Source organism: Lepidochelys kempii, chromosome 25 (assembly GCF_965140285.1).
Source record: "Lepidochelys kempii isolate rLepKem1 chromosome 25, rLepKem1.hap1, whole genome shotgun sequence".
Lineage (NCBI taxonomy): Eukaryota > Metazoa > Chordata > Testudines > Cheloniidae > Lepidochelys > Lepidochelys kempii.
In genome coordinates this window covers 16,716,204-16,744,080 of record NC_136404.1, presented here as the reverse complement: position 1 = coordinate 16,744,080, position 27,877 = coordinate 16,716,204, and the positions used below count along the sequence as shown (strand labels likewise).

Here is a 27,877-nt window from a genome sequence, read left to right as displayed (position 1 = left end):
TGGGAGTCAGGACTCCTGGGTTCTGTTCTCAGGTCTGGGAGGGAAGTGAGGTTTAGTGGGATAGCTAGGGGAGGCTGGGAGTCAGGACTCCTGGGTTCTGTTCTCAGGTCTGGGAGGGAAGTGAGGTTTAGTGGGTTAGTGCCTCAGTTTCCTGTGTAGACCAGGGAACATGGAATGGGGCTCATGAGGCTAAATTTGTACATGTTTGCAAAGGGCCTTGAATTCTGGTGAACTAGGGCAGTGGTTCTCAGCCTTTTCCATTCCAGGACCTCCCCTTTAACTGGGACCACACTGGGGCCCTCCCAAGCAGCAGTGCAGTGGGGAGCCTGTGACCTGGAGCGCTGAGGAGAGAAGCAGATTATCGGGAGCAAAGCCAGCAGAAAGCACTGCTTGGTCTCTGCTGGGCTAACGAGAGATGTTCAATGGGGTTTGTAGGAGTGGCTGAGCAGGTGGCCCGGGGAGTGCAAATGCTGCCTGTAGGTCTGGGTTCGGATCCTGCCTTGGGGGGCTAGTGAGAAGTGAGTCCACAGTGGGATCCAGCCACAGAGGGATCCATTCACGTTACAAAGCCAATCTGCCGTGTCTTTTGGGGGTGCAGCCGATCGGGACGGGGGGTGTTGTCAGAGGTTGGAGCTGGTGCCTTGCCCAGGGATGAGCTGGCGCGTCAATGGGTGGGCACTTTCCCCACCTGTGTGAAATGAAGGAGGAGGTGGCGCATGACAGGGATCCACACAAGCAGCTGGATGCTGCGCTGATGCGTGGCACGAAAACAGTCCCTTCTCCTCCCTACAAAAGTGACCTAGCTTCTCCTCAGGGCTCTGACCCTGGGGAGCGTTTGAACCCTGTCTCCTGTGTGCCAGCTTCCCCTATTCCTGGGCGTTCTTTGCTTGCCAGCGGCTCTGGCAGAGCAGCTGAAAGGGAGCTGCCTAGCGTTGCGTTCAAGGCATTTGTAATAAATACTACGCTCCCCGAAGCGAGACATGATGTAATTTCAACACACAGTCGTGTCTGGTGGCCGGGCCTGGTATTGCCATCAGACTGCAGCGAAAACCCCCGCGCAGCCCAGCCAGGGGAAGAACAAACAGGAGCCCTTGAGATGTAAATGTGCAAATTCTCACCCAATGCCAGGGCCTGTGAGGGAGAAGCTGTTCTGACTCTGCCTGGCCCCGCGTCCCCTAGGCTGGCTGCTGCCGTGGAGCGGAGGGACACAAGCCTCCCTCCATTGGTACGGCGCTGCGGAGCTCCGCTGTCTCTTCCACTCAGTCCGGGGGGTTGTGGGTGCAAGACCAGCTGGTGTGGGCAGAGGACCCACTCAGTTCATTAATCTATCGGGTGGGATGTAAATCCGCCATCCTGCTGCTTGGCACTCTGCACTGATTATTTATTTGTATAGCCCTGGGTGAGGTTGACGGGGCATCGCAGCTTACTGACCCTAGCTGAATTCCAGCCTAGGAAGAGGCACTCTGCCTCTCTCTAAATTCCCTGAGTGGCAAAAACTGGATCCGACTTCCTTCTTTGCTTCCTCGCCCGCAGCGTTGCTGTGTGCAGGGCACGCAGCTGCTGAGTTCCACACTAGAAGTGTCTGCATGTCAGGCAGGAGAGACTAGCCAGAGCACAGTGTCCCCGACTGCTCCTGAGGGGCACAAAGGGGCTCTTCACCCAGCTGAGGTGTGATGGGTTTGGTCACAGAACCCCTCTTGGGACTGTTACCTGACGTGCTGAATTTATCTCTGAGCCCGTTTTCCCTGCCAGCTTGGGACTCCAGACCCCTGCCTTGCTGAGCCAGACACACCAGCCTGCTGCAACCCAGACCCGGGTCTGTTCCCCGTCCCCAACGCTGCAGACTTTAACCAAAACCTGCTCAGCAGGTGCACAAGGCGGGAATCTTTTGTCTCGCTGGGTTCCCACCCCTCCTTGTAACTGGAAAAGCCCCAGGTTTAAGAGGGATTCGAGTGTCAGGTGACACGTTCACATGTCCTGTGAGACCCCCTCCATTCTTCCAGAGCTGGCCCGCACCTATGCAGAAAGGCTTGCAGGTAAAGAAACCATTTACAACCAATTGTCCTAGTCAATGGGAGCCAACGAGATTCTAACCCACAATAGGACCTCAGAGTTATACTTCATATTCCTAGTTTCAGACACAAGACTGATAAATTCACACAAATAGGAGGAACACACTCAGTAGATCATAGGCTTTGTAACGATACTTTACAAGAGAACTTTTGCATAAAGCATATTCCAGTTACATCATATTCACACTTATAAGCGTGTTTTTATAAAGGAGATGGAGTGCAACGTCCCGTGGCCCTGGGCAGGTGCGTGAGCTCTGGGCACTCCTGTTAGTGACACGGGGGGAAAGGCAGACGTAGGAATGAGTATCCCCTTTCCCCACCTAACTCCTCCCTCCCTGTCAATGCCTTTCAGACACACCTTGCTGTGACTTGCCTCTGACCTTTCCTTTCTCTCCTTTGCCACGGCAGGGTGGGACGTGGAGACAGGAAACAGCGAGGGAATCAGCCCTGACATCCTCGTCTCCTTGACCGCGCCCAAGCAGTGCGCAACCCGCTTCCTGGGCAGGCACCACTTCCTCGCTGGCCGCTTCCTGCCCTACGATGTGCAGAAGAAATTTGAGCTCAACCTGCCCGAATACTCAGGCACAGAGTGTGTGGTTTCGCTTTAAGGCTCTGGGGGAAGCGGGGGCGGGGAGGGGAGTTGGGGGTGGGGAGAGAGGAAAAGCCACCCAGCTCCTTCAGAATAAAAAGGCTTCAAAGCGTTTTGTATTTTTTGAGCAGCTGGGTGACTCCCTGCTGGGATACTGTGTCCAGGCAGCAGGGCCTGGCTTCCCATCCAGAGGGCATGCAGCTCCCAGGGAGGGCGTCTGCTGGCAGGAGGTCCTTGGGCACCTCAGGCCACCGTGACCAAGCCTTCATGTTGATCATTTAAACTCGTGGGGGGTGCCCAGGGGATCAAAGGCAGCACTGAACCGAACCCCTCTCCTCCCATGGGTCCCACACCCCCAGCGTCTCAGCCCAGGCCGCGGGGTTGAATTGTGGAGTCACAGGGGCAACTGTGTCATTTTGCGGCAGGGTGAGGAAGGCCGGGTGGCTTGTTCCTGCCAGGAGCTCAGATACCCCAGCAATGGGCACCCATGTAAGCGCCTTGCTGAATAGGTCCCTCCAAGATGAATTGTCTCCCAAAGGCAGGTGGGGGATGTACAGCAGGAAGAAACATGCGCTCGGCCCCTGGCAGGACAGGCCCAGCTGACCTCATAGGCCTTTCCCATCACTCACTGCCCTGATCCACGTGTTGGGATTTCTCAGTGCCCTTTTCGCAGGAATCCTTCGTGAACAGGAGCCTGCTCTGTAGCCAACCAGTTGGCAGGTTGCTGCTGCCGCGAGCCGAGGAAAGAGCAGAGAGAGGCAGGATCAGGAGGCGATTTCCTACTTCTCGCCCCATGGGCCTCAGCTGCTGCTCTTGTCGGCGATCTGCCCGCATGTGGAAAGGGAAGGAAATGACCTCCCTCTGCACTTGCTGTAACTGCCCAGCTGCCCCTCAGCCAGAGAACAGGGCTCTCCTTGGGCTGCGGCCTGGTGTGCTCTGGACATTGGGCCGAGCAGGTTTCTGTGTTGCTCTCCCCGAGCTGCCAAGAGCTAGGGGTCACTGAGCCACCTCGGAGCTGGGGGAATGGCTGGGTGGCCATCGCCCAAGGGGTAACCACCGAGGAAGGCCGTGGGTTCACGGGGTGGTCAGCACCGCCCTGCTTAGCAGGTGTCCCCCAGCGCTGGCTCAGTGCAGTGATGGGGGCGGGGGTCCAGCGCATGTCACTAGCAAAGGATTCCCCTAGAGGTAACAGGGACCCAGGCTAGCACCATGGCCAGCAGGCTAACTACCGCAGGCAACAGCGATTTGGGCAGCTCCCCAGTGAATCCTGCCCAAAGCGGTGGCCGGTGCTGTTCCTAGCCTGGCTGCTTTGCCAGGGAGCGTTGATGCTGAGTGAGAGCATGGCTCGGTCTTTGGAAGCTTACGCAGCGTACTGCCCGGTCCAGGGGGCTGCACAGCCTCCCCAAATCTGGCCCAATATGCTGCCTTGGGGCCCTCGTGTCACGGAGTCCCTGGGCAATGCTCTGGAACTGCTCCCCATAAAGCCAGTCAGGACTCTGGGGCAGTCGCCTTTCTGTGAGCAGCCTGTCTGCAGGACACACAGCTCACCCGGCTTCCACCTTCCTGGGTCTGACCTCAGAGCATTCAGCATCCTCTGCCCCTCCGTGCGCTTCCCACAGCGAGTCCGCTCAGGCGGGGCTCCTGGGGAAGCCAGAGGGTCCTGCCCCCCAACTCCGCAGTCAGACGTGACTCTCAGCCAGCCAGTAAAACAGAGGTTTATTAGACTACAGGAACATGGTCTAAAACAGAGCTTGTAGGTGCAGAGAACGGGACCCCTCAGCTGGGTCCATTTTGGGGGGCAGTGAGCCAGACAACCACGTCTACCCTTCATTCCATGTCTCCATCCAGACCCAAACTGAAGCTCCCTCCAGCCCCTCCTCCCCTGGGCTTTGTTCCTTTCCCAGGCCAGGAGGTCACCTGATTCCTTTGTTCTCCAACCCTTTAGCTCTCACCTTGCAGGGGGGGAAGGGCCCAGGCCATCAGTTGCCAGGAGACAGGGTGTCGGCCATTCTCTGTGTCCAGACCCCTGCACACACCTGCCCTCTAGGGCTCTGCAATGATCATACACCCTTACCCCACCACCTAGATACTTAAGAACTGCATAGGGGAAACTGAGGCACCCCCACACTATTCAGAGGAAACATTAAGAACAGTCCCACTTCGTCACACCTCGGTGCCAGCAGATAACATAAGAACATAAGAATGGCCCTACTAGGTCAGACCAAAGGTCCATCTAGCCCAGTGTCCTGTTTTCCGACAGCAGCCAGTGCCAGGTGTCTCAGAGGGAGTGACCAGACCAGGGAATCATCAAGTGACCCATTGCCTGTCACCCATTCCCAGCTTCTGGCAAACAGAGGCCAGGGGCACCAAGGCAGCAGGACCTGCCCCCGCCCACCCTCCCATAGCATTTAAGGTGGGGCCTGGGGTGAGTCACACATGGCCTGATTCTCCACCAGGGCAGCTAAGCAGAATTTTGTCCTCGACCTCACTGGAAGCAAGATCAAGGCCGGAGCCTCCCTACAGCTTCCTTCTCCCCACGCACATGAGGCAAGCGACTTGCTTCGATGGCCCCTAGTGGCTCCGCAGGGCCACAGCTCTGGCCTGGTTATGCTCCAGGATGCTTTGGCCACTCCCCACATGGACTCTGGTTTGTCTGATGGAGGCCCTGTGGCACTGTCTGGACACTGATTTTCCAGCTCCTGCCTTTACCTCCCCTGACCTGAGCATGCCACTGAGCCACAAACGGGAGGCCCACGACCCGCTGTGCTCTGCCAACCCTGCCGCCTGCCGAGGTCACGCAAGGTAAGCTGCAGGCTGGGCAGGGCGAGCCAGGGGAATCGTGTGTGTGTGTGTGTGTGTGTGTGTAGACAGTGATATGCTCTTTTAATGAGGATTATCCAAGTCAGTGACAGCAGCGTCTGCCCCGCAGGGGGAACTGAACGGACTAGAGAATCCGGGCCAGGCATTGTGTGGTGGAGAACAGCGGGGGAGATGGCTCCCTTGGGATTTGTTCCTGCGGGTGTTGAATGTTTCTGTGGCTCTGGGCTCCTGGAGCTTTGTCATTTGTGTGCAGACAGAGAGCCAGGGGAGAACGCTGCTAATAAAGATGGGCTTGGAACCGACCCAAGGTGCCTGGGCTTTTTATTCAGCATGTCAGCTGGGTGTTAAGAGCTGTCTGGGGCCCTTAAGACAGCACAGGGCTGTCATTTCCACCCGGGCTGGTTTTCGTTGTCTTTTTGCCTCCGCTCGAGCATGATGAATCCATTACCAAACTGGGGCTGTGGATGGGGAACAATTGGGTCACCTCCCAGGCTGTACGTAGGCTGCCGTTTGAAATCCTGCCAAAGTCAAAGCAATGCGCCTTAGCCTCTGCTCAGCCCTGGCAACCCCAAGGCTGCTCTAACCTTGCAGGTCAGGTCGCAAGTGGTGCTTAGACACTGAAAGAACCTGGTCCCTGGTGTTGCCAGAAGGCCGAGTGATCGTGGAGAGGGTTGTTAACCAGTCAGTCCCATCTCTGTGAAATGCATCATCTCCAGACATCTCCTGAGCTTGTGCATCTGCAGAAGGGGGCTACTCCATCTTGTTGCCTCCCGCCAAGTGGTAGCAGGTGCTGAGGCCTTGCAGGCTGGTTTCCTACTGGAGGAAAAAGGTCTATCTCCTGGGCTTGCAGGGGTGCTGGCTGTTATGCCCCAGTCCCTGCCCGGCGCTCTGCCCCTCAGCCTGTTGGATTGGGTTTGATTCCTTGGAGCTTTGCGGAACAGGAGCGATTCCCCCGGCACCGTGGGTTTTTTTTTTAAAGTTCAATTTCCTCTCAGGAACCCGACGACAGGCTCCTGGTGGCATCAGAGAGATTCACAGCCCTTAAGGCCAACTGGGTCACCAAATCCCACCACCTGCATCGCCCAGGCCAACAAACTGTACCCAGGATTCCTGCATCCCGCCCAACAGAAGGGAGTGTCACTTTTTGAGAACTGCCCCGTGCTGGTTTGAAGATGCCAAGGGACAGAGAAGCCAGTTTAATTACCCTCCCTGTTTAAAAGGCGCATCTTACCCCCAGTGCGAATGGAGAACAAACCCTCTGATGTGGGCCGGAGTGATGCCCACTCACGCGTGGACTGCCGCCCCCGGGGGTACCCCGTTGTGCCCAGGGTTGAGCTCTCCACCAGCCTGCTAATGCCACTTCCTTCCCCTGGCCTTCCTCTTCGCCCTGGGCCCGGGGGCGGGAAGCACCGTCTGGGCAAAGCAGGTATCTAATTGTGTCACTGGCGAGTGACCGCATCACCAGTCCTGCCAGGCTGGCGCTGCCTGGGCACGGAACGACCTCACTCCTCGGGAGCGGACAGAGTGGGGGAGGAGGGGGAATCTTTTGTTGGACCGTCTTCTGCCGGTGAGAGACGCAAGCTTGGGCGCTCCCCAGAGCTCTCCCGCAGGGCTGGGACACGGGCACTGTGTCACCGGGCGGAGCCGCTTGTTTAGTGTAAGGGGTGAAAATGTCTCTCAAGGGACCATTGCTGGAGAAGTGGCCGGTTAACCCCCCTCCAGTGATGGGGGGAAAGGAAGGAGGGAGGGAAAGGGTGTGTGTGTGGATAGTGCAGTCCATGATCATTAGTGTCTACCAAAGTTTATGCATTTAAGCTCTCAGGCTTGTCTTTTGAAGGCCATGGGCAGGTTCCCTTTGACTGCTCCGGCCCTACAGAACCATCACTTTGTGAGACGCCTTGGGCCAGGGGTGACAGGGTGTTTCCGGCTGTTATCGTTTGCCTGTGTAGGTTCACTGGGGCGGGGGGGGGTGATTGTCTGGTTTCACACAGTGTGCTGGACGAAGTGCGCCCCACCCTGTGCCAGGCGTGTGTGGGACCCATGGGTCTCCAAAGGTGGGGGGTGCTGAGGGGGGTGTTTCTGATCAGACCTCGACAGCTTTTGCATCTCTTGTCCTGGCAGGGGCTGGGTTGAGTTGGTGGGATCTGGGCCGCTGTAGGTTCCAATCCACAAACCCAGAGCCAGTTTTAGCGCCTTTGCAAAGCCACGGCCCCCTTCTCCCCAGGGTCCGCAGCCCCGCGCCTGGCCAAACCTCGCCAGCGGGGCTTTTCCCTCCCCTTTCCTCTTGACACCTTTCCAGCCCCAGCCGCGCCGACAAACCCCGACGGCCAGTGTCCGATTTCTCCTGCCAGAGCGGGATCCCAGCGCAAACCAATGGTGGAGGGAGCGGGGGACAGGCCTCCTATATAGCCCGGAGACTCCGCTGCGCTCCCAGTCCGCCCCGAGCCGGCTCCAGGAGCGCCCCGCCCCGCGCAGCCGGAGCTCCCGGAGGAGGGTTATTCGGAGCCCGGCGCAGCGGGATGGTGCCACTCACGCCGGCCCTGCTGCTCTTCGCCGCCAGCCTGGCCCTGGCCCTGGCCCTGGCCCGAGGTAAGGCTGGTGCCCTGGGGGGTGAGTCGCGGCGGGGGCCCGCAGGTCCCTGCGCCGCCGGGGGCAGCCCCAGGTGAGCCGGCTCCGGGGAGAAGCCCCCAGCGCACTGGGCTGCCTGTCTCCTGGGGTCTCGCAGCGCGGCCCGGCTGGGGAACCCCCGGACCCTGGCTGGGCTGGGGCGGGGGCACAGCCGGGGAGACCCCTCGCCCCTCCCGCCCTCGGCTCGCTGCTCCCCGCCCCCCATTCACAGTGTGGCCGGCGGGGCTGCCCAGAGAAGGGAGCTGCTAGCACCGGGACGCCTGGGTTCCCTGGCTGGTTCCGTCGCTGACTCGCTGCACGTGACCTCCGGGGAATCCCTGGCCGCTGCCCGGCTCCCCGGGTGTCTCGCCGCTCCCTCGGCAGGGGCAGGGCGGGGAAGCCGACCCGGGGAGCGCCCGGGGTGCACCGAGTGTGCATGCAAAGCGCGGCGAGGTTAGAAACACAAAATCCCCCCTCCCGCTTCACCAGGGGGCTTCCCTAGCCAGCTGGGGGTTGCATCGGCTTAGACCCAGCCACTGGCGGGGTCACTCCCTTCACCCCAACACCCGCAGGGGCAATATTGGCCCCCCATCTCTGCACCCCACCCTCACCCCTGTGCCTGGCTCTTAGCTTCCCTGCCCCTGCAGATCGGCTGGTGGGTGAGTGCTGGGTGCACGGAGGTAGCGTGGCTGGCTGGGGGGCCCTTGTGGCTAGTGGCCTCTGGCTTGCTGGGCCTTGGGGAGCTCTCTGGGAGGCTTCACGCTTGGTGGTGGGGTGTTGAGTCAACTGACACAATAGGGCCCGGTAGGGGAACGAGCTGCTCCGCAGGTTCCAGTGACCCCCAATTTCTGCTCCTCGCCCAAGCTTGGCATGACCCCAGTGGAGACGCTGGGCACAGCCCAAGCCCTGAGTGATAGCCCCCCAGCTGCTGCTACCCCCAAGCACCTGCCTCCCAGACAAGACTTTCGCCTCCCAGGAGGACTCTCCATGCTGCAGCTTCCCCCAGCCCCTCAATATACTGGGGAAGAGCCAGGACCTGCCCGGGGGTCAGGGGGCTCCTGTGCAGCGCTGACTTATGTGAGGTTGATTTTACAGCCACTGCAGTCATGACTGTGGTTTTTCATGTCCAGGTCACCCAAACGACATCGCCCTAAGCCCGATGCCTCTTGGCGAGGTGGATTCGCTAGGTCTGCAAAGCGGGCGAGTTACAGCAGCGCGAGGGAGGCTGTAGTGTGGACGCTTACATAGTTAGGTTGACGTAAGCTGCCTTATGTCGACTTGGCTTTGTAGCGTAGACATGAGTGTGCCCGGAGAGCTCCTGGGCATATGCCTTGGGAGATCCCCAGCACAGCACCTTCCTGCTCTGCCAGCAGTGTGCGGCAGGGCGACCATATTTCCCAAAGAGAAAACAGGACACCCCCAGCTGCTTGCCTGAGGCCCCCTCACCTTGCCTGTGGCCGTTGCCCATGGCTGGAACACTGCCTCCCCAGCCCAGTCCTGCCCCCCCCAGCTGCGAGTGACTGGCGTCTCCGTTCACACCCCCTCTCCCCGGCATGCTCCTTCGCACTCCACCTGGCTTCTTTTTGGCAAAAGTCGGCATCTGTCCCGTTTGTTCTTGTCAGCTGATCCAGTCGGCAAGAGCAGGGACAAATGCCTCCTTATGGGGAGAAAAGGGAAGAAAAAAAAAAAAAAACGGGACAGGACTAAAAAAAAGGGACCGTCCCAGCTGAAACCAGATGTATGGTCCCCCTAGTGTGTGGGAATGGAAATATGCCTGGTGTCGGGGTCAAGCATGGGGAAATGGGCTTTTCCTCCATTATTTAGCACTGATCCCGGTAATCTGCTGGCATGAAGGCAGGGGCCAGGTGGCTCCTGAGGTCAGGGCTTGATGGTGCAGAAGACCCTATCACCCCCTGTTGGAGACTGGGGGTCATTTTGGAACTCAGTTTTAGACAGAGATTCAGACTGGGGCCAGTTTGACTGACAGACAGACAGAGACTGACCGACGGACTGACACACGCACGCATCTGAAGAAGTGGGTTTTTACCCACAAAAGCTTATGCCCAAATAAATCTGTTAGTCTTTAAGGTGCCACCGGACTCCTTGTTGTTTTTTGTGGATACAGACTAACACGGCTACCCCTCTGATAGAGTGTGCGTGTGTATATACTGAGTCCTCACTCTCTGCATTCCTTTAACACCTTGCACACAGACACAGACTCCTAACCATCCATTTGCAAGGGACCCACATTCCCTGGGTTACCTCCCTCATGGTTCAGAGCCGGATCAGTTGTTTTTCAAACCTCTCTGGTTCCTACTGGACACAAGCCCAGAGAAATTGGAGTTTGGAGGCTTCCCGCAGCAGGGACACCGGGCAGAACCATTAGTGAACCCAGCCTGGGGCCTGTGATGTGTAATAAACAAAGGATCCATTGATTGTTCACCCCTCATAGCTCCCTTTGCTCCCCTGGGTGAGGTCTTTTCTGCTCTTCTCTCCTGCCAGGGGAAGAGGGGTGAATTGTATGGTGCATGCCACCTGCAATCGGGACCTGCATTGTGCCCTTCAGATGCCATCTGCTGCACAGTTGTGTCCACCAGACTCCCCCTACCCCCATGGGAAGGGGGGCTCCAGCCCAGTTCAGTGTGGGGGGGACACATGAGCACAGTATCACTTATACACACCACTGGGAGGCAGAAATAGACCTGCCCCTTCCCATCCTAAAAAATCAAGAGCCAAACAATTTGTTGGCAGGGAGATTCCGCCCAGATGAAATTAACAAGCAGCCAAGGGGGCTCCGGAGAGAGAATGCCACCCTCTGAGGTACAGCTCACTTCATCGGATGCATACTGTGGAAACTGCAGAAGACATTATATATACTGCAGTTTCCACGGTATGCATCTGTCACGGAGTCCCTGGGCGATGCTCTGGAACTGCTCCCCATGAAGCCAGTCAGGACTCTGGGGCAGTCGCCTTTCTGTGAGCAGCCTGTCTTCAGGACACACAGCTCACACAGCTTCCACCTTCCTGGGTCTGACCTCGGAGCATTCAGCATCCTCTGCCCCTCCGTGCGCTTCCCCCCAGAGAGTCCGCTCAGGCGGGGCTCCTGGGGAAGCCAGAGGGTCCTGCACCCCAACTTCGCAGTCAGACGTGACTCTCAGCCAGCCAGTAAAACAGAAGGTTTATTAGACGACAGGAACATGGTCTAACACAGAGCTTGTAGGTGCAGAGAACGGGACCCCTCAGCTGGGTCCATTTTGGGGGGCAGTGAGCCAGACAACCACGTCTGCACTTCACTCCATGTCCCAGCCAGCCCCAAACTGAAAACCCCCTCCAGCCCCTCCTCCTCTGGGCTTTGTTCCTTTCCCGGGCCAGGTGGTCACCTGATTCCTTTGTTCTCCAACCCTTCAGCTCTCACCTTGCAGGGGGGAAGGGCCCAGGCCATCAGTTGCCAGGAAACAGGGTGTCTGCCATCCTCTGTGTCCAGACTCCTGCACACACATGCCCTCTAGGGCTCTGCAATGATCATACACCCTTATTCCACCCCCTAGATACTTAAGAACTGCCTAGAGGAAACTGAGGCACCCCCACACTATTCAGAGGAAACATTAAGAGCAGTCCCACTTCGTCACAGCATCCGATGAAGTGAGCTGTAGCTCACGAAAGCTTATGCTCAAATAAATTGGTTAGTCTCTAAGGTGCCACAAGTCCTCCTTTTCTTTTTGCGAATACAGACTAACACGGCTGCTACTCTGAAACCCTCTGAGGGTTATTTTCGCATCAGCAGCCTTGGCTCATCTTATCGCACGAGCCTGTTGGCCTTTGAAGTCCAACTCATTGCAGGTTCCCAGCCTGTTCGCCGGCTTCGGTGTAAATCTGGAGTTACCCCATCGACTCGCGTAGAGCGGCTCTGGATTTGTGCTGGTGCAGTTGAAATCAGAATCCAGCCCTATCTCTCTGATGCATTTTCGAGGAGGCCTCACTCCTGTTCAGCCCTTGGGCTGCGATCCTGCTTTGATCAGCACAACCTCCGAACCGTCAGGGCCACAGATCCCATCACTTACAGGAACCCGCCTTTCCCGCCAATATCGGCCCAATAGTTCCAGCCCTGTGTCTCTCAGACGTTCCAGATTCTCGAGCACTTATTCACAGTCAAAAACCTTCACGATCTCCTTATCCTTATGATAAAAGGTATTGACAAGGCTGCTCGGCCCATACAGTGACTTTGTGTGCCTATTGGGAGCAGCTGGCAGAGAATGCTGGGCCTTGGGGGCAGGAAGGCAGCGTGTGGGCTGGGAGTGACTATTATTTCGCTTTAGATTGAAATAAACGTTTCATGCCTCCTGACCCCCAGCCAGGAGTCATGACAGCCCTGGGGTCACAACCCATCAGCTGAGAACCACCCGTCTAGACAGACGCGTCCCTGCTGTGGGAGCCGTTGTGTCTTTTACAGTTAGATCACTGAGGAGCCCCTTCTCCACTTGGGCAGGTTTTGGAGTTTGTACGCAATACAAAGGCCCTTGGGAACAGGTCCTTCCTTTGCTGTCAGGACTTCCCGCTCGCAGAGATTTAGTAGCAAGTGGATGAAGTCAGAATCTTTTGACAGAAGCTTTGTCTTTGGCAAACCCCGACAGGTTGAAGCCCAGACTTTTCCTGGGGAAGGGTCCGTTTGGGACACATTTTTCAGCTTACAAGTTTGTTTTCGTTAAAAGATTTGTAATTGTGAGCCCCGTTTTCGAAATGAACGAGTGTCCAGCGTGAAGTGACTTTGGGTGTCAAGGCTTCAGCTCATTATAGTGAAAAGGGGGGGAAATTCAAAGTCAAACCAGTGTTTTGAAATGATTGGAACAAACTCTCAGCTTGTTTTTTATTCTTATTTCTGGCTCACAAAATTTTCTGAGGTTTCCGCTTTTTGCCTTGATTCGGGACAGGGACATTTTTTTTTTCAATCGCTTGAAAATGTTCCCAGGATGAGAGACAAGGTGGGTGGGGTCATATCTCCTGTTGGACCCACTTCTGTGCAGTTTCCTGCCCAGCTCCAATACCCGGGGGTCAGGGCCCTCCAGAGAACGTGACAAACCATTGCAACTGCTCATCAGATCAACGAGCCAAATACATTTAGCCATGCGTTCTGACGGACTGCAGGTGCTGCATTAGCACTGGGGAGCCCCGGCCCTACCAGGGCCACCTTGTGCCTGGCGCTGTACGAACAAATCTCAACTGTTGTTATGAAACCAACCTTTTGTTTATTCGCTGTGGCGAAATCCGGCAATTCAGAAGGGCCCTGTGCTCAGAGTGGTTCTCTGGGCCAGTGGAGGAGGGGCCTGGCGTGGGGCAGTGGAGTGGAGCAGAGGTGGGGGATACAAACACTTCCATCGTGTGATTCTTTCAACAGAGCCCCTGAAGGATGATTCCCGACCGGCCAAGACCAATGTGCTGGGGAAACACCAGAAAAAGAGGCCTGGCAGAAAGCCTCTCAGCGTGGACACAGCAGGTGCGGTGCCGTCCATAGCTGGCCCTGTTTGCAGGTTCACTGCCTGCCCTGTTATGAAGTAACCAAATGCCATGGTCAGGGGGGATGGCATAGTACAAACCTGCAGGTTGGGATTGGGGGGTGCGGGGGGGGGGGAAGCACCAGCTGAGCTAGTGCGGCAGTCCAGGGCTGGGCTAGCAGGGGGCTGTGGGTTGGGACTGGGGGGCACCGGCAGACCTCTCGAGGCAGCCCAGGGCTGGGCTGGGAGGGTGTCACGGGGTCCCTGGGCGATGCTCTGGAACGGCTCCCCATGAAGCCAGTCAGGACTCTGGGGCAGTCGCCTTTCTGTGAGCAGCCTGTCTTCAGGACACACAGCTCACACAGCTTCCACCTTCCTGGGTCTGAGCTCGGAGCATTCAGCATCCTCTGCCCCTCCGTGCGCTTCCCCCAGCGAGTCCGCCCAGGCGGGGTCCTGGGGCAGCCAGAGGGTCCTGCACCCCAACTTCGCAGTCAGACGTGACTCTCAGCCAGCCAGTAAAACAGAAGGTTTATTAGACGACAGGAACATGGTCTAACACAGAGCTTGTAGGCGCAGAGAACGGGATCCCTCAGCTGGGTCCATTTTGGGGGGCAGTGAGCCAGACAACCCCGTCTGCCCTTCATTCCATGTCCCAGCCAGGCCCCAACTGAAAACCCCCCTCCAGCCCCTCCTCCTCTGGGCTTTGTCCCTTTCCCGGGCCAGGAGGTCACCCGATTCCTTTGTTCTCCAGCCCTTTAGCTCTCACCTGGCAGGGGGAAGGGCCCAGGCCATCAGTGGCCAGGAAACAGGGTGTCGGCCATTCTCTGTGTCCAGACTCCTACACACACCTGCCCTCTAGGGCTCTGCAGTGATTATACACCCTTACCCCACCCCCTATTGCTGCTTTGCCGGTGCCCCCAATCCCAACCCACAGCCCCCTCTGTGTTGAAGTGGGACTGTTCTTAATGTTACCTCTGAATAGTGTGGGGGTGCCTCAGTTTCCCCTAGATACTTAAGAACTGCATAGGGGAAACTGAGGCACCCCCACACTATTCAGAGTTAACATTAAGAACAGTCCCACTTCATCACACAGGGGGCTGTGGGTTGGGATTGGGGGCACCGGCAAAGCAGCAATATCCCCTCCCTTTCAATTCATAAAATATTTTTAAATAATTTTAAAAAGAATAACTGCAGCTTAAAGGCCCCGGATCCAAAAGCCCAGACGGGTCCTGACTCCTGGCTTTAGCAAATCCCTCGGGATGGTGCCAGCTGAGGCCCCCCGCCCCACTCCAGTCCTCCAGGATCTGCGATGGCAAGATGCAAAGGGGGTGCAGCTGGCCTGCAGGTGTCCCCATGTCCCCTAGCCATTGCGGTGATGTGTGGCGCGTAGACAGAGTACGCTGTTTATTGTCTGTGTCCCCTGGCATGGAGGAGCTGTGGAGCTGGGGCCAGCGCAGGAGCCAGGTGTCAGCAACGTGTCCGTGCAGTAAAAAAAATTGAGGTCTGTGGTAATTTTTCAAGAAATGGAATGACTGAATGACATAACACCCAGCCAATGTCCTCACTAAGTCCGGTAATTTTGTCAAGTGTCCATCGCACAACTGCAGACCCCTGCACGGGATCACTGGTGCTAGGGGCTGTTCAAACAAAAAGCCAGGCCCTGCCCCAATGAGTTCCCCGAATATCCCCGCTAAGAGGCAATTTGCTGCTATAAACTGAACCACGGAAGCATTCGTCCAGGGTGGTAACTGACAGGGCATTGGGCACGGATACCCAGAGGGGCAGAGCCCAGGCAGGCCACTGAGCTGGTGCACAGGGTGATGGCAGCTGCTGTGGGGAGCACAGCTGCCTGCCAGGCTGGTGAGAGAGCCAGCAAACATACGGACTTTGACCTAGAGCGGGGACCATTAAAACCAGCCCTGAAATCAGCCAGGCTGGAACAAGGCAGTGGCCCATCTATCCGGGGCCCTGGCGCTGCCTAGCTGTTGCACCTGGTAGGGTGGCCTTATACCTCGGGGGGGGAGGGGGGATTCCTTCCTGATGCCAGTGGGGAATCTGACCTGAAGCATGACGATCAACCACCCTCACCCGCAAGCTCCGAGCGGGATAACAATGGGTTCCTTTCCCTGCCCCCTAGGCGCCACCGAGTGGACCTCCTGGTTCAATGTGGACCACCCTGGCGGGGAGGGCGATTACGAGAGCCTGGAGGCCGTCCGCTTCTACTACCGGGAGCGGGTGTGCACCCGGCCAGTCTCCATCCAAGCCCGCACCACCGAGTGGGAGCTGCCTGAGGATGTGGGCGAGATCGTGCACTACAGCCCCGAGAAGGGATTCTGGTGCATCAACCGGGAGCAGCCGGGGGGCAGAACTTGCTCTAACTACCACGTCCGCTTCCTGTGCCCCATGGGTGAGTGAGTGTCTTGGGGAGGGGGCTGGCTCTGAGGGTCACCAGGCAGTGCCACCTCCAGATCCCCGGTCTCATGGGTGTTGAGCCCCGCCACCCTGCCGTTTTGTGTCAGCCTAGGGCGGTCCCACGGGTGCTGGGCCCTTCCACTCTTCATTGCCAGTCCCTGGTGCTTCACTCCGTCCCAGTGATGCGCGAGGCCCAGGCTGCCCCTGCCCTCCCTCCTGACCCCTGTGCCCTGAAGGCTGAGGACCCTTCTGCCAGCCGGGTGTCTTGAGAGAACGGTTACTCACCATGAAATTACTCCATCGGGATTCTCTGCCCTGGGCGCTTCCCCGCAGTAACCCCTCTTGTCTCCCTGGCCTCCCCAGAGCACGACGACTGGTCGCACTGGTCAGCCTGGAGCGCCTGTTCCAGAACCGCCTGCGCGGGCAGCGGGCTCCAGACCCGACAGCGCAGCTGCCTCAACAGCCAGCCCCTGTCGCTGCTGCAGCTGCCCAAGTGTGCAGGGAAAGCCACGCAGCGGAGGGGGTGCAGCGGTGGGCCCTGCGCAGGTAACGGGTCGTGGTGCTGCTGGGCGACCCAGGGGGGCTTGTGCATGGGTCCGGGTCCTGGTCCCGTGATACGAGCTCAGCCCTCGGGTTCACCGTGGGGCCGGCTGGCCGCAGCGTGAGGCCTGGGCACTCCCGGCTCGCTGGGGGCGCCGATCGTTCGTGGTGAGAGACACGCGCTGGATGGACAGCGAGGCCCCAGCAGGGTTGTCAGCCTCCCACCAAAAAGCGACTGACAAAGATCTCGCGCTATGGGGCCTGTGGTGTTCAGCGGAGCAGCTGCGATTCCATCCCGGGGAGGGCAGGGCACTTCCACACGTACATGAACAGTCTCAGCCAGCAGGGGGCAGTGTACACACACACACACTCACTTAATCTCCTTCGACTGTACGATCTTTGGGGCAGGGACTGTCTTTTTGTTCTGTTTGTACAGCCTCGTTCGCTGGTCCATGCCCGCCCCACTCTACACACGCCGAGTTATTTCAGACTCCTGCACGTGCCACCTCTGGGCACAATGGCACATTCAGCTTTTCTTACAGCCACCAGCTGAATTATTTTAAAGGACTTTTTCTTTCACCCGTTCATTAAAACAGGAATAAGGAGGGAAACCTCCGCCCCCCCCCCCATTTTAAACAATAAAGGCCCTCAGTACAGCCGGTGCATCAACAGGCAGGAATGTCAGACATGTGCTTGTGGTCTAGAACGGCTGGTTTTTTATGGCCAAGGCTCTTTTTAATGGACTCTTTCAGGGAGCCTGGTGTTCATTTCGGGTGGCTGGCAGCTCTGAGCGCTGGATACGTTCTCTGTGGGAACAGGCCCCAGATCTTTGCATAGCTGGGGGGGTCTTTTCAGTTGACTCCCCCTCCTAGCCCAATGCATGGCAAGTTTTCTTTACACGCAGCTCTCCGGCGCTGGGCCCATATGGGCAGCTTCCGCCCCATCTGTTCTCTGGGAGCCGTTCAGGGTAATTGAAGTAGCAGGCCTAGGACATAAAAACAGTCTGGCAGGCGCGTGCGGAAGGGTGAGCCTGTGAACTTGACGCTGGGAACGAACAGTTCCGGGGGTCCCGGCACTAGGCATGCCAGGCTTGGTTTGAATGATCCTCCAATTCGGGGGGGCCGGGACCGCAGGCCGTGCCGGGGTAGGGGTGGGGGTGTTCTTGTGAAACCAAGGTTGGTCACATCCCCAGTTTGGGGCACAATGGGACTCAAGGCAAGGTGCGTTCCAAGTCTCCTTGTGTCGTCATTTGCACCAGTGCGAACACAGGCGAGAACAGCTGCCCTTGCACTCTGCTTGTGTTTCGCGCTCACTTTGCACTGGTGTCAACGAGGACAGAGGAGATGGAGCCTTCAAAGCCCTGCCCCAGCATGCCCTGGGCTCAGGGCCAAACCCAGCTTGGGTTCCCTGGAGGGTCACGTCTGCCCCCAAGTAGGACTCAGCAGTGGGGGGGCTGCAGGTGGTGATCCCTCCCTTTCCCTACCAGATGTGTTCTCCAGGCAATGCACAGGGCAGGGTGGGGGAGCTCTCCTGGCGGGTCCGTTTCCAGGGCTGGTGGGCAGCCTCTGCCGCTGGCTCAGGATTCTCCGTGCAGCACCCTGCACATGGAGGAACTGCTGCCTGATGGGGTCTCTGGGGTCTGCACCCCCAGATGCTGGGTGGAGTGAGTGGGGCGCCTGGAGCCCCTGCTCCAAGAGCTGCGGTAGCGGTGGGAAGCGAGTCCGGCATCGGAGCTGCAAGAAATCCAAGAGGTCCCGCTGCGTCGGCCGCCCCTCGGACGTGCAGAAATGCGCCCGGACACCCTGCTCAGGTACTGGCTGTGCCAGGGCTCCCTCCCTGGGCCACCCACAGCAAGGGGGGCCAGGGTTTGGGGGGCAGGTCATGCCTGACCTGCATTTTGGGGTATCTGGCAGGGCATTTCAGGGTATCTGTCCAGGAAGGGCGGGGAACTGTTGTTCTTCAGGACAGCCCAAAAATCCCCTGGATTTGTGAATTTGGTTGGGACCCGAGCTCAGCCCCTTGTCCGTTATTACCCTAGGTCCTACTCCATTCATCCATTCATCTATCCATCCATTCATCCATCCCATCTAGCCAGCCAGCCAATCCAGCCACTCACCCAGGTCCACGTCTCTCTCCCTTTGTTTTCCCCTCAGCTCTGAGGGGAATTTGAAATCTCTCACTTTTCAGATCTTGCCCAAACCTGTGTGTAAGAAAGGCAGGACTGTTACGACCCAGCAAGTGAGCTCCCCCCTCACCCCCATTCTCTCTCCACCCCACCCCGTTTCTTCTCTGTCCCAATCTCTCTCCCCTCCCTGCGGCCCTGGGGAAAGCAGAACCACCCTAGGAAGCTCAGATGTCCAGAGGGTGGAGGTGATAGCAGGGGGAAACACCTGCCCTGCTGCCACGGAGCAGAGCCCAGCATTCCCCACTCCGGGACTTAGAGACAGGCCTGAACCCAGCTCCGAGCAGCACAGGCCCAACCGGGGGGCGTGCGCCCCACCTCTCCCCAAGCCCCGCCACCACCACCCTGGCATCCCAGCCATGGGTCTCCTTTAAGCACGAGCTGCCTCTTGTTCCCAATGACGTACAATGGCCAGCTGGCTGGGCCACCTTGTTCCACTCCTGGCATATTCCCCAGGATCATTGGGTGAAAGTGCCCGGGAAGGGCTGATCCTCCCTTGGAAGGGTCAGGAGCCCTGTTGCTACCACCTGGATATTTTGGGGAGTGTGATGGGTCCCGTAGGCCCATCTCAGAGCCCCGAGGGTCCCCATTCCTGCTCTGTCCTGGTGGGGTGGGGTGGGGGGCCTAGAGTGTTCCACTCTCATTGCATTCGCCTCTGTCCCCCCTCAGCCTGCCAAATGAGCTGCACCGAGGGCAAGGTGAGCAAGAACTGCAGCAATTGCACGTGCCAGGACCACACCCTGGTGGGCACCGTCCTGAGCACCGAGGGGGCTGCCCTCGCCAATGCCCGGGTCTCCCTCAAGGCCAAGCCACAGGCCGTGCTGGCCAGGACCAACCGCCGGGGCGGCTTCAGCATCCGGGGGGTCTGTGCCGGCAGCGGGGCCAATGTCAGCGTCCAGCTGGAGACGTTTGCCCCGGGCGAGGCTCCGATTGTCTCCAACAGCTCCAGGACATCATCGGTGCAGGTCACGCTGCAGAGGCTGGGTAAGGGGCCCTGCCCGGTGTGTGGGGCGGTCCCATGTCCACCTCTAGGGACTGCTCCACTTAGAGGGGAACAGCCTGCTACTGCTGCCAGCTAACGGGGTTGCTCTTTGAGCTCTAGTGGCTAGAGGTCTGCACTGCAGGGACGAAGGCCCCAGGTTCAAGCCCTGCTGGTGACCCATCTGGGAGGGTTGCTACAAAAAGAATCCCTTGAAGCACAGGATCCCCCTGACTGAAGGCGCCATGAGCCTTCTTGGGGAGCTGACAGCGAGTGTGTGTGTGGGGGGGGGGTAAGACAGAACTGGGGGGAGCCGGGAGCTGGATTCTGGGCAGACTCAGGGCCTGATTCCTGAGTGAGGTAGAACACGGGGGGTGGGGTGGGAGCAGATGGGGGGAGGGGAGCGGAGTAGTGGTGTGGGAGGGTGGTTGTTGCTATTGCTGGGGCATCGTCACCTTTTCTGCTCCCCCTCTGTCCGGCAGAGAAGCCCTACGTGGTGAAGCACCCGGAGTCCAAGGTGCGGGTGGCAGGCCAGCGCGTGACTCTCTGCTGTGAAGCCTCCGGCACCCCCCAGCCCACGAAATATTACTGGTGAGTTGCAGGAACAGGACGAGCCAGCCCTTGGCCACCACCATCGGCCTTGGGGAAAGACCTGGGTTTGCCCCCGGCTTAGACTGGCCTCCCAGACCGAGGTGGGGGCAGTGTTGTAGGACAGGAATAGCAGGGGAAGGGGCTGCAGGTCGGGAGTGAGGGGCACCGGCACAGCTGTGTGCAGGAACCCTGCATTTCACCAGCCTGTCCCGTGTCCCATTCTTGTCGGCAGAACCAGCTTTAACGTTCAGACAGCAGCATGAGTGTGTGTGGGGGGGGGGGGGGGGGAGGTTGTGTGTTAGGGGTGTGGGGGATTGTGTGTGCATGGGGCTTAAGTGTGTGGGTAGTGGGAGGATGAGGGGTGGGAGGTTGTGGGGGGGTGGGGGTTGGAGCGGTGATGGGTGTTGTGGGGGGGCTAAAAGGGGGTTGGGTGTGTCAGGAGGGGGGGTTATGTGGGGGGGGTTAAGGGATGGGGGGTTGTGGGGGTGTGCATGGAAGGGATGGGTCTGTGCATACAGGGGAAACTCCTCCAGGAGCCGACTGAGCAGCAGGCTTGACCTGATGCTCCAGCCCCGCCAGTTGCTGACGCTCTCTGCTTGCCGGTCTCCTGCAGGTACCACAACGGGACGCTCCTGGACAGGAAACTCCACAAATACAACAGCAGCTTGGTGCTGCAGGACCTGGGGCTGCGCCAGGCCGGATTCTATCACTGCAAAGCCAGCACTGACGTGGGCTCCATCAAATCCTCCCCTGCATTCCTGACCGTGACTGGTGAGTCCCGGGGCAGCCGTGCCCCCTGCGGGGCAGCGCTGGGCAGGAGACCAGATCGCTACCCCCAGCTCACCCCAGTCGGCCATTGCACTAGCTGTCTTGGGGAGAGCTGGGGACAGAATCTCCTCCAGTCCTGAAGGCCACTGATCGAAAGGCCATTGACTCTGGTTAGAGACTTTCCAATGATGCCAGTGGGGGCTGGATCAGCGCCCAGGCTGCCCTCAGGGTAGAGCCTCAGGCCCTGAGAGGGGCAAGAAGCAGGGGGCAGCTGTGGTGGCCACCTGGGCCTGAACCCAGCACCGGCACAGCCAGAACCAGGAGCTGCTGCAGGATGAGCTGGAGCTCCCGGCTAGGTTGTGACGTGCTCCTGTCCTGTGGGGGGCTGTCACCTACGCTCCCCAGCAGCTGAGACTGGGGCTTGCCCCAGGGCTACTTGAAGCTGCCAGGCCTTCACCCAGCCTGGTTTATTATTGTAGGGTTGCTTCTGCCACTGGATCCCAGGTCAGACACTCAGCAGCATGGGGGCTGGCTGCCCAGAGGGATTGAGGAGGGGGTGGCGGGGCAGGGGCAGGCCCTAGCAACCGTACTCAGGGTGAGTAATGCTTTACTCCTTGCTGTAGAAGGAGCCGGGTCAGGGAGGGGGCATCTGGTGCTTGGTGGGGGAGAGACCACTGTGTTTGGCATCTCGGGTAACGGTCAAGCGCGGTGGAGGAATTTCGTCTCACAGCCCCTGACGTGACTTGTCTCTTCTCTCCCCGGCTCAGCCCAGGGGCAGCCGAGCTGCAAGGCCGAGCCGGAGGAATATCTCATCAAGCTGCCCAGCGAGTGCTTCCAGGAGGCCGGGCGCTCTCCATACTACAATGTGGGGCGTTGCCCTGACATCCGCTGTGCTGGGAGCCTGAAGGATGAGCTGCAGTGCCGGGACGGGGCAGGCCGCTGCTGCAGGGTCCGGCGCATGGAGGTGCGGGAGATCCAGTGCGCCGGCTCCATCCTGCCCATCAAGGTGGTGGCCGAGTGCGGCTGTGAGAGGTGCGCCCGGCCCAAGATCCTGGTGCACGGCAGGGTGACGGCAGCTGACGACGGGGAGCCGCTGCGCTTCAGCCAGATCTTCCTGGGCAAAGAGAAAATTGGCTTCACCAGCTACAAGGGCACCTTCACCATTGATGTGCCCCCGGACACGCGGCGGCTCGTGGTTCGGTTCGTGGACCGGCTGCAGAAGTTTGTGGACACGGTCAAGGTCCTGCCCTTCGACCCCCGGGGTGGTGCCACCTACCAGGACATCAAGGTGATGCGGAAGAAAGAGCCAGTGGACCTGGACCCCACACAGGCCAATATCATCCTGCTGGGGGAGCTGGAGGGCCAGGAGCCGGTGGGGGAGATGGTTATAGCAGCTGGCTCCTTCCTCCGGCCCGACGGGGAGGTGTACAATGGCACCGTCAAGGCCAGCGTGACCTTCCTGGACCCCCGGGACATCACCACGGTGGCTGCTGCTTCCAGTGACCTCAACTTCATCAATGCCGAGGGGGATCTCGTCCCGCTGAGGACCTACGGCATGTTCTCCGCGGACTTCCGGGAGAGCGAGTCCAACCAAGTGCTGCAGACGGGCCGGGTGGAGGTGCGGGTAGACGCGGAGCAGATCCACATGCCCGAGCACCTCCAGAAGATGAAGCTGTGGTCCCTGAACCCTGAGACAGGCCTGTGGGAAGAGGAAGGCGCCTTCCGCCGGGCCAAGGAGCGGCGGGGCAAGCGAGAGGAGAGGTCCTTCTTGATCGGCAACGTGGAGATCCGCGAGAGGCGGCTCTTCAACCTGGACGTGCCCGAGAGCCGCCGCTGCTTCGTCAAGGTCCGGGCCTATGGCAACGAGAAGTTCATCCCCAGCGAGCAGCTGGAGGGAGTGGTCGTCACCCTCATCAACCTGGAGCCCGAGCCCGGCTACTCCTCCAACCCCCGAGCCTGGGGGCGCTTCGACAGTGTCCTCACCGGGCCCAACGGGGCCTGCTTGCCTGCCTTCTGCGATGGCCAGCGGGCAGATGCCTACACGGCCTACGTCACCGCCACCATGGGCGGGGAGGAGCTGGAGGCCGTGCCCTCCAGCCCCAAGCTCAACCCCAACGCCGTGGGAGTGTCCCAGCCCTACCTAAACAAGCTGGGCTACCGCCGGACGGACCACGACGACCCCAGCCTCAAGAAGACAGCCTTCAAGATCAACCTGGCCAAGCCCAACCCCAACAACATAGATGAGGTCAACGGGCCCATCTATGCCTACCGGAGCCTGAGGGAGTGTGAGGAGGCACCTGTTGACGCCAACCACTTCCGCTTCTACCGGGTGGAGGTGGACAAGTACGAGTACAACGTCGTGCCCTTCAAGGAGAGCGACCTGGCCTCCTGGACCGGGGACTACCTGTCCTGGTGGCCCAACCCCCAGGAGTTCAGGGCCTGCTACATCAAGGTGAAAATCAGTGGGCCCCAGGAATACATGGTGAGGTCCCGGAGCGTGGGCGGCAGCCACCCCCGGACACGTGGCCGGCTGTACGGCCTACGGGACACCCGCAGCGTCCGGGACCTGGAGATCTACAACAGCTCTGCTGCCTGCGTGGAGTTCAAATGCAGCGGGATGCTCTTCGACCAGAGCCTGATTGACCGCACCTTGGTCTCCATCGTCCCTCAGGGCAGCTGTCGCCGCACCGCCATCAACAGCCTTCTGCGGGAGTACCTGGGCCGCCACCCGCCGGTGGTGGAGAACAACGACACCACGGTCTTCAACATGCTGGCGCCGGTGGACCCGCTGGGCCACAACTATGGCATCTACACGGTCACCGACCAGAACCCCCGGCTAGCCAAGGAGATCGCCATCGGCCGGTGCTTTGACGGCACGTCGGACGGCTTCTCCCGGGAGATGAAGTCTGACATGGGCACGGCCATGACCTTCTACTGCCAGGAGAAGCCCGTCACCCATCAGAGCTTCTTCCAGCGCCTGCTCAGCTCGCCCACAGACACCCTGACCGAGATCCGCCGCGAGATGAGAGGCAACGAGCAATTGCGGGCTCCCTCCCAGGTGGTGGCCTACCCCGCTGGCCTCAGGACCAGGGTCTCCACCCAGACCCGCCGGACCCCCAGCAGCCAGAGAAGGATGGGCCTGATCCGGGCTCAGCAATGAGCAGCACCAGTGCTGCTGCCCCCCAACGCACACATGCCCCCCCACGCCCCCACTCTGGTTTAAAGGCCCTTTCACAACATGCCCCGGGGTCCCCAACGCAGAGCACCACCTCGCCCCCAATCCGAAACCGTCCCCCCTCCCAAGTCACTGTCCCCCATGGCTTCTCCCTAAACTCTGCTAGTGCCAGCGGGGGGCGCCAACCCACAGACTTTCCTCGCATGAAGTGTCGGTGGGGGGCGGGGGGACCCTTGTTCCCGATCACTAGAAAAATCAGCTGAGACGGGGGAAGCACCTCGTGGCTGGGAGCGGAGCCCAGAGCGGGACAGTCAGCATCCGTTGCTGGTCTCTCCAAACTGACTCCTCCCTGCTACGTTCTCTCTGTCCCGCTGGTAACATCCCATGCCTGGGGCTCTCAATGGCCCTGCTCTAGCACGGACGGGTAGGGCTGCTGCCCGGTGTTATCCAGCCGCCTGAGCTTCCCAGCATTCATGCAGTTAGCTCAGCCCCACACATCTGCTCCCAAACCCTGCTTTGCCCCCTGCCCCACCATAGGCGCAGCTTGATGTCTGTGTTTGGGGAGCAGCACCAGTCTGGCCAGTGGGGCTGTGCATGGAGGGGCAAATGCTGCACCTGCCCTCAGGCTTTCAGTTTGGGGGGGGGCAATGCCCCCCATTCACTCCTCCCAGACTATGCCCGTGCTCCCCACCGCTTGCACCATGCACCTGCCAGATCCAGAGGGTGGTTTCTGTTACTTACTTTGACCCAGCCATCATATGCTACAGAGGACGCTCTCAGAGCAAGGGGCACAGACCCTCGCCTGGAGAGAACCAGCCTCTGAGGTTATTTTTTAAACAGGAAATTTCAGTGGAAACAGGTGAATTTGACAGGAATAGCAGCCAGCATCTGTGCTGCCAAGCCCCTAAGCTGCTCCCTGCTCTGAAACTGACTAGAAACAAACCTGAAACTGACCAGCAGCCCCTGTTTTCAGGTTGGGAAAGTGAACAATACAGAGACGCAAATTAGATATTTTTACATGCTTCCTGTGTTAATATTAACGATCTAAAGGGTGATGAGTGCCGCAGATAAGGAAATCCATAGCCACTGGGCCGGACAGCCTCCTCTTCAATGCTTCCATTTGGGTCAGTGCAGAGCAGGCCAGAAATGAAACCCCATGGGATGTGTTAAAGGGAAAGGAAAAAAACCAGGAATTTGGCATCCATTTCATAGTGTCCCCCCATCTTCCCTGCCTGGGTACAGAAAGCAGTAGAATTATAAAGCAAAGCAAATGGAGTCTCCCCTAGAATAGAGCACAGTACCCCTCGATACGGGCTTCTCTACAGCATCACTGGCAGTTGGCACCAGGCCATTTTTTCAAGCAATCTTTTCTTTGGTGGGAGGGCCACAAATTAAAACCAAAATTATTTTCTTTCCTAATTTCCTATGGGTTGGATGGGTAAAATACGTCCTCCCAGCATTTGATAATGACGTTCCTCCCCTCTGGAAAAGAGGGGAAATTAAGAAAAAGTGTGTAGGGGAAAAAATCCCACTTGGCAAACAGACCCTGAGCAGGTGTCCACACCAGAACTGGATACAGCACATACCATCCGTGGACTCGCTGCCCCAGACAACCTTAATGCGCAGTGATTTGCAAATCTCCGGCCTTGTGTCCATAGCACCCTGCTCAACCAGGGACCATCCCACACCAGAGCCAGCAGCTCTGCTTGGCTGGCTCCAGGCCAGTGTTGGTCCATGGAACAGTTCAGTGCAATTGGCCTGAATTAATGCAAGGGCCTGTCCACCAGCCTGGCTGCTCCTGGTGTGTCGAGACACAGGGGCAGGGTTCTGCTAGGGATAACGGTCTGTGTAGGTCGGTCTGGTTTGCCAAGGCATGTCGATAAATTGTGTAGATTTGTACATTATTTATTATAAAATATATGGCTGTGTTGTCATCAGTCTGGATGAGGTGTGTCCCTGGTTGCGCCGCGTGCAGCATCGGCCCAAGCTGAGCTGGAGCCGGGGCTGGAACGCAGGTATCGGCCATGGCCATTGTGTGTGCTCGTTTTCTCTCTCTCTCAGCAAAACTGCTCGGGCCCTGGCTCCCTCTTGTTAAGTATTTCCCAACCCATGGCTCAGCCCAGCCGGAACTGAAGGAACCTGAGTGCCTGCATGGCACAAAGCTGTAAGCCGTGCAGTGACGCTGGCTCAAGGGAGGCAATTATGGTATCGCTCTTAGAGGGCTGATTGGGCTGTAGAGTCCATCTCCCTGGGCTCCTCAGAACCACCCGTTCACCAGCAATCCAACCTCCCGCTCACCCCGCATTCACCAGCAATCCAACCTCCCCCTCACCCCGCATTCACCAGCAATCCAACCTCCCCCTCACCCGCCCATTCACCAGCAATCCAACCTCCCCCTCACCCGCCCATTCACCAGCAATCCAACCTCCCCCTCACCCCGCATTCACCAGCAATCCAACCTCCCACCCATTCACCAGCAATCCAACCTCCCACCCATTCACCACCATTCCTAACTCCCCCTCACCCCACATTCACCAGCAATCCAACCTCCCACCCGTTCACCAGCAATCCAACCTCCCGCTCACCTCACAGTCAGACGTGACTCTTAGCCGGCCAGTAAAACAGAGGTTTATTAGACGACAGGAACACGGTCTAAAACAGAGCTTGTAGGTACAAAGAACAAGACCCCTCAGCCGGGTCCATTTTGGGGGGCAGTGAGCCAGACAACCACATCTGCACTTCACTCCTCGTCCCCAGCCAGCTCCCAACTGACTCACTCTCCACCCCCTCCTCCTCTCGGCTTTGTCCTGTTCCCGGACCAGGAGCTCACCTGATTCCTTTGTTCTCCAACCCTTTAGCTCTCACCTTGCAGGGGGGAAGGGCCCAGGCCATCAGTTACCAGGAGATAGAGTGTTGGCCATTTATGTACCCTGGCCCTTTGCTCTGCAACAATTACACCCAGTTATCCCACCACCTAGAGACTTAAGAAATGCATAGGAGAAACTGAGGCACCCCTACAGTATTCAGAGGAAACATTAAGAACAGTCCCACTTTGTCACAACCCTATCTATCTATCTATCTTCATACACCCCCTATATCTAATCTAATCTCCATATACACCCTGCTCGCTCTCTCTCTCTCTCTCTCTCTCTCTCGCGGCCCTGTTCCTGGGACTAGCCTTGCTTTGCTCCCCCCACCCATCAATCCCATTCAGACACACAGCTCCCATGAGAGCATCAATCTGTGCCCCCCACCCCCGCTCCACGCTGCCCAGCTAGCAAGCTCTAAACCCAGCCATCCCTTGAGTCAAGGTGTGGCTCTGGCTAAATGTTTCCACTGTCCAAAGGACCCAGAAGCTGTGCCATGAATGGGCTGAACAGCCAATGCCCAAGTAACCAGCCGCACAAGCTTGGCATGCCAGATACCAGTGGCTGGAGAACCTGGTACTAGACTGCCAGACAAATAGCTGTGTTCCCTTCAGCACCCTCTGCTGGCAGCTCTGAACGCGTTACGCTGCCACCTGTCGTGGAGGTGGAGAGGCAGACTTCTCACCCGGCCCGGGTCATGTTGGCAAAGGCTAGTGCCACCAGCCAAAGCATGGGACCTGCATGTCATCACCGAAGCGCCCAACACAGCCAGAACTGTGCAGCTTC

General features: G+C 58.6%; 2 protein-coding genes across 4 annotated transcripts in view; both read left to right on the top strand.

Moving 5' to 3' along the window:
* LOC140903134 (NADH dehydrogenase [ubiquinone] 1 alpha subcomplex subunit 13) overlaps positions 1–2,705 on the top strand; it is a 57,174-nt gene extending 54,469 nt beyond the window's left edge. For all 3 annotated transcript variants that reach the window (XM_073323968.2, XM_073323970.2, XM_073323969.2), the window contains one exon: positions 2,481–2,705. In XM_073323968.2, the coding sequence (XP_073180069.1) occupies positions 2,481–2,680 (200 nt within the window). In that variant the 3' untranslated portion in view covers positions 2,681–2,705. The remainder of the gene's footprint in view (positions 1–2,480) is intronic.
* Positions 2,706–7,879: 5,174 nt separating this feature from the next.
* Positions 7,880–26,259, top strand: CILP2 (cartilage intermediate layer protein 2). The gene is made up of 9 exons (XM_073324206.2): positions 7,880–8,070; positions 13,481–13,579; positions 15,715–15,984; positions 16,353–16,535; positions 18,181–18,339; positions 19,381–19,695; positions 20,173–20,281; positions 20,895–21,052; positions 21,817–26,259. Exons 1-9 carry the CDS (start codon positions 8,001–8,003, stop codon positions 24,207–24,209), a joined length of 3,756 nt encoding a protein of 1,251 aa, XP_073180307.2. The 5' UTR covers positions 7,880–8,000; the 3' UTR covers positions 24,210–26,259.
* The last annotated feature ends 1,618 nt before the right edge of the window (positions 26,260–27,877 follow it).

Coding starts and splice junctions, on each gene's coding strand:
- CILP2 (XM_073324206.2), top strand. CDS start 8,001: ATGGTGCCACTCACGCCGGCCCTGCTGCTCTTCGCCGCCAGCCTGGCC. Junction 8,071..13,480: donor GGCCCTGGCCCTGGCCCGAG/GTAAGGCTGGTG, acceptor TTCTTTCAACAG/AGCCCCTGAAGGATGATTCC. Junction 16,536..18,180: donor CAGCGGTGGGCCCTGCGCAG/GTAACGGGTCGT, acceptor CTGCACCCCCAG/ATGCTGGGTGGAGTGAGTGG.